General features: G+C 39.6%; 1 protein-coding gene across 1 annotated transcript in view; it reads right to left on the bottom strand.

Moving 5' to 3' along the window:
- Positions 1 to 14,561, bottom strand: part of ANKRD31 (ankyrin repeat domain 31) — a 71,663-nt gene that overhangs the window by 38,003 nt on the left and 19,099 nt on the right. Inside the window, 5 exon segments of the mRNA XM_013130932.3 lie at positions 273 to 312; positions 3,266 to 3,327; positions 5,738 to 5,882; positions 7,617 to 7,759; positions 12,053 to 12,232. Coding sequence (XP_012986386.3) covers positions 273 to 312; positions 3,266 to 3,327; positions 5,738 to 5,882; positions 7,617 to 7,759; positions 12,053 to 12,232 — 570 coding nt within the window.

Below are 14,561 nucleotides of genomic sequence, written 5' to 3'. Positions count from 1 at the left end.
TATATTAAACAGAATACTTCCTCCTCCCTCTGGCTGTGAAGCCTTCAGTTCAGCATTGCTTAGTACACTACTGGTAGAATTATAAGGATTTCCAGAAACACTTCCTCCATAAGTAGCTGCTAAACACTCTTGTGCTAACAGTGTTTCAGCATTTGCTTGAATTGTCTGTTCAGTACAGCTGGTTCCACCTCCAGGTATATCAGTATAAATGTTTTGAACCTCATTTACAATAGTCTGTTGCAATATGTCCATGCTGTCCGAATTCAGATAATTTGCACATGCTGGTTCTGACTCATCTGTCTGTAAGGAAATCTGCTCAAAGACAAAGAGTGTTTTAAATTTAGAGCTGATCCATTAATTTTGTTTCCAACAACACAAGAATTAACTTGATTTGTCAAGTTCTGCAAAGAAATAAACCATTCTGAAATTACACAAATACATTCAAAAGAAGTTGCAAGCTGCTCAGTTTAAAAAGAAAAACAAACAAACAACTGCTATAGAACAGCGGTTGAGCAGCACAAGATTATGCACAAGTCTTTGGCAAGATAAATTATCTAAGTCACCTAAATAACCAAATTTTATTTTGTAAAATTAAGAAATTTAAAAAAGAAAGAATGGAAATTTAGTCAAAAGCAATACAGCATTAGCCCTGGTTCTAAACTGAGGGGGTTTTGTTTGTGTATTTAAGGAAATAAAGAACAGGTTGGATGGGGCTTTGACCAACCTCGTCAGTCAACTGGAAGGTGTCCCAGCCCATGGTGGGGCAGGTGAGAACTACATGATCTTTAAGGTCCCTTCCAACCCAAACCTTTCTATGATTCTATTATCAGATTGGTATTTAGATTCCTGACACTCAAACTACTACTGTTACTCTGCTTGAGACTGTGTTTATCACCTGTAGTAGCTTTAAAACAAGTAGGTTGTGAGAGGAAGTCAAAGCAAGTTTTGACTGAGAATCAAGTTCTGCTAAATCAGTAGTCTGAGAATGCTGTGCAGACACTTTTTCCCCAGAAACCACTGATGTGGGGCAGTGTAACCTGATAATCTCCTCCCCTATTACAACAGAAATCACTGAACCTTCACCAGTTCTATCCTTTTCTTCTGTAAAGAGATGTTCATTGTTACCAGTATTGAATTTGTGTTCCTGTTGCAATTTTGTCTCACTTAGCTCAGTTTTCCTACAAATTAACTGGGATACAACAGTTATGATCAGAAATGCCAACACTGTGGCCTGTTTCATTAGGTCCATCATCAGGGAAATATATTTTCTGCAATTTAACTGTTCCTTGGTTTGTACTTGGATACATGAGGTCCCTCTAACATGAGACACTATTTGTGAATAGTTCAACCCTCGGCTGTAGCCTCTGCTGTAACAATAGCAGATCTGTCTTTTTTAAACTTTTTTTTTCCCCATTTGGTTTCTACATTCAGAATCCTAAAGAACTTTATTGGTTTTATATTTCACCAAATTTGTTTTTCTGTTTTGCTCATTTTTAGCAGAACTTCCTTTGATGCTTTAGTATTATCACAGAATACTTAGGGTTAGAAAGGATCTTAACATCACAAGTTCCAACCACTCTGCCATGGGAAGGGACACCTCACTCTAAACCATGTCACTCAAGGCTCTGGCCAACAAGGCCTTGAACACTGCCAGGGATGGAGCATTCACAACTTCCCTGGGCAATCCATTTCAGTGCCTCACCACCTTAACAGTAAAGAACTTCTTCTTTATATCCAATCTAAACTTCCCCTGTTTAAGTTTTAACCTGTTACCCCTTGTCCTACCGCTACAGTCCCTAATGAAGAGTCCCTCTATCATGTTGAATCTCTATTTAATTCTATCTACAAAATAGGCCATATACTTAATTTCATTTTCTAATAAAATGCTTTATTATATTCTAAAACTGTGCTATTATAAAATTAACTATTTCCTCTGTCTATGTAACTTCATAAGACAGCAGAACAAGGAAATTAAGCAACTAAGAAATATGAGTATAAAAGTGTAAAAATTAATGTGTGAAGTCCAATAACAAATGTTACTGAAATGCTTTACACTTCTATTTATTTCTGAAAATTGAACCAGTTTCAAATTAATGCTCTGCCTTTAAAGAATTAAAACTACATTGCTTCTGTGGTTGTACACTAGGTTCCCATTACTGGCAAACCTACCTACAATGATTCTAGGAAATCATAAAGAAAGTGAAATAACACAGCAAAACCCCGCAGAATTAACTCATGGCAATCTCAGAAGAAAACTTCTCCAAAGGCCAATGACTACATAGAATTATCCTGTTGATTACTTCATATCTGGAGATAGAACCAGAACATAAACACTGCAACAGCTCACAGAACTACTGAAATCACCAGTTACACAGCCACAGTAATAGGTTTCCCAATTAAATGTTTACAACACCTTCTTCATCAATCAACTAATGTTTTAAAGTAATCTAAGTCTATACACCAGGGATGCTCTTACAACATTTCTAAGGACGCTGTAGGCTGAATTACTAAGAATAACAAGGACAGTTTTCATTATTACATAAAACTTCAGAAAGCAAAAATTAAGTGACTGTGCACACTGCATTATATGTTTCAGATATTACCAGGTATCATTGTTCAAATAAGAGAAAATGAGAAAGCAAGTGTACAGCTTTTAATGCAAAAAAACTGTTGTGCTATATGCAAATGAACTATGACTCACATGACTGATCATAGTGTCTTGTCTTCATGTGAGGCACTAGCTGCCACAGAGGTCTCATGGTGTAACTGTGAAACTCCTCTGCAAGACAGTGGCTCCCTAACCTTTTCCTATTGAAATCCAACACAACCTACTACACAGAGACAAACAGCAGCTATACTACCGCTTCAAGCCAGGCAACATCTTGCAGTTTCAGCCAGGTTTCTGCAAGTACCAGGAGGCACTGACATACCATGCTTACTGTAAAATACCTCTGCAGCACCTGCAAAAACTCAGCAAGAACCACTGTCCATGAGAGACAGCTTATGGTCTCTGTTTTGCATTTTCATAAGGCAGCAGCTTATCCCAAATACAAGTGAGAATCATCAACTGCTTGCCAAACAATTTGCATAGCATTGAATATCACTCTGTTTCAGCCCCTGCTGGGTATGAAGCATCTAGTACATTATGTGCTAATTTCAAAACACATTTGAGAAATAGTCCTCTCCTTTAGTTTACTGAAGACTGCTAGCAAGCCACTAACAGTTCAGCATCAAATTGACATCAGGATTCTTTGTAAAGATGTACCTGATGCAGGTTTGTATCCTCTACACTTCCAGCATTTAACACATTCTTTGGATCATCTCCACCTGAAATAAAATATGGAAAGAAACCAGAATTGAAAAGACTGTAATTCTTTACTTTACATATGTACCATCTTGTGTTCACAATCCTGTGTGTAAGCTATCAAAAAAAAAATCAAGCTGTAAGGATTCTATTAGAATCTAAAAGGTCAGAGAAAGGTACAAAGTGCCACAAGAGGAGTCTTGATTAGAGAGGACTGCTTGATATCAATGGGTCAGTGTAGGCTGTGGCAAGTTTAAGTCTAGAAGGAATCCCCAGCCCTCAGACTATTATACACTATTGTTCTTCCATGTGGGTGGTGATGAAGCTGCAACATGTCATACCAGGGCCTTGGGACAGTTGGTAGGGGAGCCTGGTACACAGGTAGTTTTCCCCTTTATCCTTCCAATTGTGGGCAGCACCACTGGGAGAAACAGATGAACAGAGTTTATTAATACATGGCTCTGTCACTGGTGTCACTGCCACAGTTTCAGGTTTTTCGATAATGGGATGGTCTGCATGGCAGCAGGCCTGCCAATGTCAGATGGATCTTTGTCAATGCGGTAAGGGGGTCTTTGCTCATGAGCTAGTGGGGCTCACTGACAACTTTAAATTAGACTTGATAGGGGAGTGGGATAATATCAGGTTTGCCCATGAGAAGCTGTAGGATGTCATAGCAAAGTTAGAGGGATGGGCCTCCCCCTGCTGCTCTGACATGTGCTGAATACAGTGGAGCACACCTGAAGTCTTAAAGAGATGAGCCAGGGGTTCCTGAGGTAATAGGAGCCAACAGGGAAACTACTGGGGAAATACCTTTGAGGAATTAAACTATATTCCTCTAAAAAGGTTACACAGCCAATAGCACAGCTGAAGTACCTCTATACAAAGCATGAGCAACAAAAAGGTGGAGTTGGAACCTACTGTGCTGCCAGAAAGCTATGACCTAGTTGCCATTACTGAAACTTGGTGGGACAAATCCTATGACTGGGGTGTGGCTATTGACAGCTACAAGCTGTTCAGAACAGACAGGTGAGGAATGAGGGGTGGAAGAGATGCCCTGTACATCAAGAAATGAGTAGGTTGTGAAAAGCTGTCTCTGAAGACTAGCCAGAAGCAGGTTGAAAGTTTATGGGTAAGAATTCAAGTCCAGTGAAACAAAGGGAACCTTGTGTATGTCGTTTACTATAGGCCACACAATCAAGGGGAGCCTATTAACAAAGCCTTTGTATTTCAGCTACAGGAGGCATAACATTCACCAGCCCTCATCCTGCTGGAGGACTTCAGACACCCTGGCATCTGCTGGAAAAGCAGCACAGTGAGCTGTAGGCAATCCAGTAGATTCCTGGAATGCACTGAGGATAACTTCCTCAGCCAAGTAATAGGTCTACCCAGGAGCATGCAGTACTGCATCTGATGGTCACCAACACAAGTGAGCTAATCAGTAATGTCAAGATTGGAGGCAGTTTGGATTACAGAGGTAGAGTGACCATGTACTGGCAGAGTTTGCAGTCCTGGGGAATAAGGGTCAAGAGAAGTGTAAAGTCAGGACACTTACATTTTAGGAAAGAAAAATTCTAGCTGTTCAAGGAGTTAGTCAGTAGGACTAACCCTGGGAAACTGCCTTCAGGGACAAAGGAGCAGAACAGAACTGGCAGATCTTTAAGGATGCTTTTCATAGTGCACAAGAGCTTGTAATTCCAGGTATAAAAATCAAGGAGGGATGGCAAGAGACCAGCATGGATGAGTCAAGACCTGCTGCTCAAACTAGAAGGCAAAAAGGAGAGGCACAGGCAGCAGACGAAATGACAGGTATTCTCGGAAGAGCACAGGGACACTGCTTGGTTGTGTAGGCAGTCTCTTCTGAACCTTCTTCTCAACTTAATTTCTAAGACTGTACAAAATCAAACTCTCGCCTTAACCAAAATGTTCACCTACCAACCCCTCACAAAATCATTAGCTATTATCTACAGCAGTATTACTCTTGTCCCAGTCGTACGACTATCAGTTAAGGATAACTAGTTAAGACTTGGCAACCCCCAAGATCTTGATCTAATCCTATATCCATTATTTTACCTTATGGATCCTTCAAAATTCAGCCTCTGTACCAGTTTAGAACCAAATTTTATCTCTACCTCTAAAGCCATACCTCAGCAATCAACAAGTCACCATTTTACATTTAGATAGGTAACAGCTATTGTGCTTGATATCTTCATTTCAAATGTAAAGGTAGCTCCAGCCAAGAAAAAGCTGTACATCATTATGTGGTTTACTCTGCCAATGTGCAGCAACTGTGCTGGGTAAGGAGCACTTACTGGTACTCAGGCACGAGACAGTAAAGCCCATGGAACTACTAGAAGTAATAAAGGAAATACAGTGCAACAGTTGTTCTGAATTTCTCCATTTAGAATGTCGTATGTGAGAATAACTCTATCCTACCTGCTACTGAATTTACTCTGTATTTTGCTACATGGCTTTTAAGCAGTTTCCTCATAGCTGGGTCAGAAGCTTCTTCCAATGCACATCTTCCCATCTCATTTTTTAATAAGGGATCAGCTCCATAAAAAAGTAATAACTCTGCCATCTGAAAAAAATGAATGTTTTCAGGTTGTTTATCTTCTGATAGTATTTTCCATACTCCTTCCTTATAATGGCTTATCTCTCTTGTTGTTCAACAACATGAGCAACTAAAACCAAATCTAAGGCCTAGGAAAAATAATCCCTCTCTATTTTAGTTAACAGACCCCAAGCATTCCCCTAGGGGGGTTGGAACTAGATGATCTTAAGGTCCTTTCCAACCCCAACTATTCTATGATTCTATGATTATCTTATCATCTTACTATTTTCATGTTTACAAATTCATTCCAGTTTTTAATCTGAAGTTTTCTCAATACATACATGCTAAGAACAGATCAAATAAAAAAGGGTTAAATCCACAGCAAACCCCCTATTAGGCTCCACAGGTTGTCTCAAATCTCATTTTTTTTCAACAAGTAATGTTGAGAACTCTTCTTCCTTAATGAGATCTTTAGCTGCACATCACACTTATATGCTCTCCCCCTAAACTATACTATTAGAAAGTCTCTCATACACTAACAATTTTTCTGAAATAAGAAATTGATTTTGCTATATTGTAGGTGCAGAAATGAATAAAGCATCCAAAAGGTGTATTTCCAGTATACAGTTAATAACTTCACTCATAGAAGGCAGCATTGAAAAAAACTGATCCAAATACCATGTTACCAAAAGCAGTATTACTGAATCGCTATCACTATTTTGTTGCTAGTCAGAAGCAACAAAAATTAAGGCTGACAGACCACTTCAGTGATACAGCCACACTGGTCCTGAGGAAATATAGTGCCACCATGTACTACCATTCCCTGTGGATATACCAGCTCATGTAACTGTAACACAGCTCTGCATTGAACGATGTTGGTGCACCCCAAATGACGTAGCTGAGACCAGTGTAAGGACAAAACTTTATCCACCCCACCAAAAAAAAAAAAAAAAACTAAAAAAATCTTGGAAATTGATAAGCATTAGGCTGCATATGAGCATTTCTAGTGAAAGAAACAGCAAGCAGGTGAAAGGGACATACAGAACTCCTACACAAATCTGGGCCACCCAAGGAACCTCCACAGACAGGCAGAGGCAACCAGTGACAGACTGAAAGAGCATCCACAATGCAGACACAGTCTTATGAAACCACAGCATTTGGCAACAAAACTCATACTTAATTCAAATTGACTATTCAGTTGACTTCATGTTTAAGACCATACAAAATACAAAGTCATGCCTTCATAACTCTCCATACTATGCGATGTACTCCAGGTTACCCTGCTGTTGCAGAGGGGTTGGACTAGATGATCTTTCGAGGTCCCTTCCAACCCCTGGGACTCTGTGATTCTGTGATAATAGACAAAACATGGCTGTGCATGGCTGTGGCTGTACACCATACATGCAGGTTTAGCAAATGATGAAAAAGTAATTAAAACTTCAGAGGACTGCTCAGGTCATAAATTATTCTGTAAGGTGATTACAAAACAAGTGAAACATTATTAAACAGGTGCAATCTATTCCTCAGTACTTCAGCTATTGTCCCAGACAGTTAGAAAACCAACTGATTTCTGCTTTTGGACAAATCTTGTAAAGTATGGAATAGTTTGAACAGAAATCAGGCAGAAAGGACTTCCAAGCTCCTGAATGTATCCATAATCTGAAAAGACCAGATATGTGTAAAAGGATTACGTGACCTTTTAAGCCCAACAACAATAATTTATATCCCTAAACCATAATTTGTGTTCAGTTTGGAATATACCTTATAATGACCCTCCTTAGCTGCATCTTGCAATGGTGTTACTTGTTCATATCCTCTAGCATCAACATCAGCTCCTGCTTTCAAAAGCTCATTTGCAATCCTGTAAGAGCCTTCCACACTTGCTGTATGTAGTGCAGTCCAGCCTACAAAAAGAAAAACTGTACTTCATATTTGTGTGAAATAATTTATACAAATTTATGTCAGTTTTAGGTTGTCTATTTGATAAATATTTGAGAGAGTATACTGAAAAGGTAAAAACCGTTGTAGGAAGAAATATTTATGACAAAGTCACAAGGTTTGGTAGATCTCATTCTTCTGTCAAAATTCGCACTTGCTGAAGAACCACATGCTGCTGTAACAATATTAGTTTTAGATTTGACAGTTTTGTTACAAAATAAGAGAATAAAAATTATTTCACCCACATCTTAGTAATTTCTCCCCCAATAAAACATAAGTTCTATTTTAAGAAAAATGAATTTTTTTTATAGCACCCTTTTATTTACACAGCCATGCTGAAGAGGGTAAGTGATAAAGAAGAAACAAAATAATGACCTGGACTCCTTACTGTCAAACAAAAATGTTTTCTAAGACTACCCAAGAACAGTATGAGTGCCCAAAGAAAGCAATGAAAAATCCTTACCGAAATACCATATCCATTCCCAGCTACATTTAATAAACCAAGATATGAGCTTCCTGACACACACAACAATTCTACTCCATGAAGGATGGAGTGGATGGATGGATAAAAGATGTAATGTAACTCTCTGAACTGGGTTATCATAGCCTCGCATCAGCTTCTTAAACATTCACTATGTGACAGTTTTTTGTATGGTGAGAAAAGTAAGTGGAAAAGACAGGAAGTTTTCTGAATCCTACCTTCCAGCTCTCAAAAAACCATGCCCTCCAGAAGACCATTTTGATTGGCAGACTAACTCTTCAATCATCTCCCATCATCAGAAGGTTGTCTGGGCCTAATTCACATACTAAATATGTTAATTAGTATGTGAATCTGGCTTATTAAGTCTGGTTTGCTCCCACTGTGCAAAATTATCTTAATTTCATTGGAAAGTGAAACTCCTGAGGATCTTTAATACACCACCCAACCCAGAATATTATATATCTGTATAGAATTGTGTTTGTTATGGCCACATGATGTTGCACCAAGTTGTTAAAAAACCTTGTGCTTTTAGGCTTTGTTCCCAAATTGAAACTCAACTAAGTTTTAACTACATTGCCTAATGCAGACAGTGTTTCAAGATGAATGTTTTTATAAGAGTATAATCTGTAAAACACTTAACTTTCATTTTACAGAGTCTATTTCATTAAAAAACTCTACTAACTTTATGCTTCAGAGCAAGAGCTTGATGTGTGTTAAGCAGAGGATAAAAATGGTTCACTTAGAAGAAAGTACCTATTTCTTCTTCAGTAAAAAAGTATCCTATGCCTGAGATAATAAACTGAAAAATTGAACCTGCAACATGTACGATTAATAGAGTTTAGCAACATCATTCTCAGAGGATACTTTGCGTGCCCCAGACGAAGGCAAAACACAAGTTTAATTGCAACCATTTTTCAGCTCCCTTAAGGCACTGTGAATTACATCTCAAACTGAGAGCACAGACAATATCTCCTCCATGTTGTCCATATCCTATGTGCTGATGTCTAGAAAATAAAACAGAGGGAAAAAACCCAACCCAAGACCAAAACACAAAAGAACCCAAGAACTCAGTAAGTTACTGTAGCACAAGAATAAGGAAAAATACGAGGCTAAGATATGCACAGTCACTGGTGGAGTACTTTCAAGGAAGCGAAAAGGCACAGAAGCAGAATATAATGATCAGAACAATGATTCCCAAAGAGCCCAAGATGAAAGTACATTTCAAAGTGGCACAGGTATGGCAACTCTTGAAGGTCCACAAGTCCATGAGACCTGACAAGATGCCTCAATGGGTCTTGTGGGAACTGGTGGATGTAATCGCCAAATCATCTTCTATCATATTTGAGAAACTGTGGTAGTCTGGTGAAGTTCCTGCTGACTGGAAAAGGGGAAATATAACCCCCATTTTTAAAAAAGCTAGAAATGCACACACAGGGAACTACAGGCTGGTCAGTCTCACCTCAGTGCCCAGCAAGATCACAGAGCAGATCCTCGTGGAAACTATGTTAAGGTTTATGGACAATAAGAGAGCAATTGGTGACGGCCAACACGGTTTTACTAAGAACAAATCACACCTGAAAATTTGGTGGCATTATATGGAAATATTGGATAAGGAAAGAGAGACTGGTATCATCTACCTGGATGTGCAAGGCATTTCACACTGTCCTGCACAGCATCCTTGTCTCTAAATTGAAGAGGCATGGATGTGATGGATAGAGCACCCAGTAAATAAAAGAATTGGCTGGATGGTCACACTCAAAGGCTTATGGTCAACAGCTCAATGTTCGAGTGGAGATCAGTGAGGAGTGGTATTCCTCAGGGGATGGTACTGAACTGGTGCTTTTCAGCATTTTTGTTCACAACATGGACAGTGGGATTGAGTGCACCCTCAGCCAGCTTGCCAATGACACGAAGCTGTGTGATTCAGTTGATACACTGGAGGAAAGTGATTGGATCCAGAGGGACCCTGACAGGCTTAAGAGATGGGCCTCATGAAGTTCAACAAGGCCAAGTGAATGGTCCTGCACCTGGGTTGGGAAAATCCCAAGCATAACTACAGACGGCACGGACTGGATTGACAGCAGCCCTGAGGAGAAGGACTTGGGGGTGCTGGTTGACAAGAAGCTCAACATGATCCAGCAAACATGCACTTGCAGCGCAGAAAGCCAACATATGCTGGGCTGTAGCAAAAAGAGTGTGACATGAGGGAGAAATGAGGGTGGTGAAACACCAAAACAGGTTGCCTAGAAAAACTGTGACAGCTCTATACCTGGCAGTGTCCAAAGCCAGACTGGATGGGACTTTGACCAACCTGGTCTAGTGGAAGGTGTCCCTGCATGTGGCAGAAGGGTTGGAAGTAGATGAGCTTTAACGTCCTTTCCAACCCAAACCATTCTATGATTCTATGGTTCTGTACTTCTTTCTGATTACACCTTATTTACTAAGAAAAGAAGTCGAGCTAGGTCAGCCTCTCATCTTTTCAAGGAGTTCAATTAAAACAAGTTTTGTGCAGTTGTGCTCCTTTTGCCCAAAAAATAGCTGCCAGAGTCTAGGCAATGAAGAAACAGTGACCTGGCAAAACATGCAAAGACAAAAAAGGAAGTATCTGTGAGGCCGAAAACTGAAACCAGTGCACTTTAGTACACTTGACCACAGAGGCTGCAACTTTAACCCACACTAGCAACGCTTCTCTGTCTGACATCAGCAGGTGGCTTTGAAACCATTACAAAAATACTTTCTTATCTACGCTCTAGCACAAGTTAATCCACATTACCAGTCACTCTTAGCTTTAATGCCTGAGTCCTATCCTGTAAAAGTCTGAAATTTGCTGCTACCCAATCCATTTCAATATTTTCCAAAAGACAAAGATTTTCTACCTCAATTTTGGTCTGTTATATGCCCGCATTATGCAACAGCATTCAACTGCAAGACACATTTTTGTTGTTGCTGTTCCCCCAGAACAGTTGTGAAATCCTAGCCACTGCACTAGATGGAAACATTCTAAGAATAACTCAGAAGTTTTCTACCAAAAGGAGCCAACTGTCTGTGAATCCATTTTCTCTATCGTTATGGAATTTGAGAGAGCATAAAGGATGAAACATGGAACTGCGAAAGAAGGAACAACAGTTTTACATTTGGGACGATCAGTCGACACTTTAGGGTCTGGCAATGTCTTTGACACAGAATATCACAAGTGAAGCCAGATAAAGTGAACTGCTTCAACCAAATGGTCACAGCTGGCCACTGCTTGTCATGCTTTTTTTCTTTTTTTGTGCCAAAGATGAAGTGAAAAGGCAAAATTCCAAGTACTCAGAACTTTACCAAATCAAAGCAGGGTGAAATTCTGAAGCTACAACTTCCTTTAAGATCCAAGGAACGAAATCACAGACCCTGAAAAAGTAAACTGGAAAATTTAAGTCTTGGCATTTCAAGTTGCCACTGAAACGGAAAAAAAAAAACATTACACTGATTATTTAACTAAGAGACTGTTTTGTGATAAAAATGAACAGGATTGTTAAATCAAGGCTACGTAAACTCAACTGCATCACTTTGTAATTTTTTAAGTGCTTATTTTTTCCATGAACTTTTTTTAAATATACTTTTATACATAGGTGTATATATTTTCTCATGATCAATTACCAAGTTAAACTAATAAAAATTTAATAATCTACTGACTAGCACAAACCTAGTGTCTTGTCAGCTGTACAGACTCATAATGTTTATTTTTTACTGTTAGGTACTTGTTTTGAAATAGTATTTTCACACAACTGCAACTTACCAGCATAATCACGAATGTTTACATTTCCACCAGCTTTTATTATGTTATGTACAAGGTCTACATCTTGATGAATAACAGCCCTATGCAGTAAGGTTTCACCATAGAGATTCCTCCTATGGATGACTGAAAGTGAAATGGGGCAAACTGGATTTACAGAATTCCTACCAAAGGCTTCTTGTCCTGAAAAATAATGCAAAAGATCTGTGGAACAGAAAAATATCTTTCCTCTCGTGTTTTCAGCTTGCATTAAAGTTAGTAAATAAGCTTTCTGGAGAAAAAAAATGGACCCTCAATCTAGTAGAAACAAGTATCTCAAAAAAAATATTATCAATTAAATAGTAATACTATTCAATAAAAGATGTCATAGTGAATTCCATAACAAAACAACTGAAATTCAATGCACAGAAATGACTTTGTAGAAGTGTGTCCCTTTTAATGACATCTTCTCCAAGTGCATTGTTTCCCACTGGATAATAAAATTGCTATTCTAGGTTACAATTCATTACAAGACATGCATTTCAATAGCTAGTGAGTTATTCAGTATATTTTTCTTTTCTTAAATACCAATTTTATCAGCCATTCTTTTGTATTCATTTCCATTTCAAAACCTCCACTTTGTGAGCAAGGAATATATACACTATGATAATGATTGAGATTAGCTCCCTCTGATTACTTTTACCCATTATTGAACAGCCAGTTCAGCCATTTCTGCAATGAGCAAAAGGAATAGTTGTTTGGAAATATAAGGTCTAAATGCAAAAAAATAAAATGTAGAAAGATACTATTTTTAATTTTCAGCTTATTGTTTTAAAAACAAATATGATTTCCAATTATGCACTCATTAGTTTTTTAGCTTGGGTTAAATTATTTCCAATACATATATGAACAGTTCTGTACTGCACCAGCAGTGCTATCCCAGCATATCCTCATGCTGTGGAGAAGAGCATTCTGGCTACTCTCTCTTCTGAAAAAATAGGAAAGAAAGCAGGGAGGAAAAAAAGAACAATGCATAGCCTAAGCCATTAATTAATGTACTAATGAAAAAAAATGGGACAGTAGGCTATATACACTGCTTCTCTCCACTTCTGTAGATCTGGCTCACTAGCCCTAATACTCCATCTGGGTGTCAGAAACAGATGTTTTAAAGTGTGACCTTACAAACTCATGGTTTTCCTTGAGCTGTAACTCAGAAAGCCTGATGTCTCTGCTGTTTTGCACATCGTCATATACTGTGAGCCCAGACTAATTCCCAGCCTTCTTAAGTCCTTGTCTCTGTGTAGATTTTTAGAATCTAATAGGAATGAGTTTACTGAGCACCTTTCCTCAGTTAACCACATGGACAGTCCCCCTCTCCTCTACCTGTCCAGCCTTGCAAGACCTTAATCATGTAAGATACTGCATTCCCTAGTCAAAGCTGGTCTGAACCTGCCAAGCAGTTCAGAAGGGATTAAACCACCTCGGTCTCCACTGGCAAAGGCTCTGAATGCAGCACCCAAGTCTTGGAAGGTGGATGCAGGGACTGTGAAAACCTAGACCTTGGGCCCACTGTACGAGAGGATCTGGTTTGAGACCATCTTAAGAACCTGAATGTACACAAGTCCACGGGACCTGATGAAATCCATCCACGGGTCCTCAAGGAGCTGGAGAATGAAGTTGCAAAGCCACTGGCCATCATATTTGAAAAATCATGGCAGTCAGGTGAAGTTCCTGGTGACTGGAAAAAGGGAAATATAACCCCCATTTTCAAGAAGGGAAAAATGGATGCCCCAAGGAACTACAGACCAGTCAGTCTCACCTCTGTGCCTGGCAAAATCTGGGAGCAGATTCTCTTGGAAGGCATGCTAGGGCACATGAAAAACAACAAGGTGCTTGGTGACAGCCAGCATGGCTTCACTAAGGGGAAATCCTGCCTGACCAATTTGGTGGTCTTCTATGACGGGGCTATGGAACTGATGGATAGCGGTAGAGCAGTTGGTGTCATCTACCTGCACTTGTACAAAGCGTTCAACACTGTCCCACATGATATCCTTGTCTCTACATTAGAGAGACAACAATTTGATAGGTGGACCACTCAGTGGATAAAGAACTGGCTGGATGGTCGCATGCGAAGAGTTGTGGTCAATGGCTCAATGTCCATCTGGAGACCAGTAACAAGTGGTGTCCCTCAGGGATCAGTGTTGGGATCAGTCTTGTTTAATATCTTTGTCGCTGACATGGACAATGGAATTGAGTGTGCCCTCAGCAAGTTTGCTGATGACACCAAGCTGTGTGGTTCTGTTGATATGCTGGAGGGAAGGAATGCCATCCAGAGGGACCTTGACATGCTTGTGAGGTGGGCTGATGCCAACCTCATGAAGTTTAACCATGCCAAGTGCAAGGTCCTGCACCTGGGTCAGAGCAATCCCAGGCACAGCTACAGGTTGGGCAGAGAAGAGATTCAGAGCAGCCCTGTGGAGAAGGACTTGGGAGTGCTGGTCAATGAGAAAATGAACATGAGCCGCCTGCAGTG

This window comes from Melopsittacus undulatus, chromosome Z (genome assembly GCF_012275295.1).
Source record: "Melopsittacus undulatus isolate bMelUnd1 chromosome Z, bMelUnd1.mat.Z, whole genome shotgun sequence".
NCBI classification, from domain to species: Eukaryota; Metazoa; Chordata; class Aves; order Psittaciformes; family Psittaculidae; genus Melopsittacus; species Melopsittacus undulatus.
The sequence above is the reverse complement of the archived record's forward strand: the minus strand, read 5'-3'. Positions and strand labels throughout refer to the sequence as shown.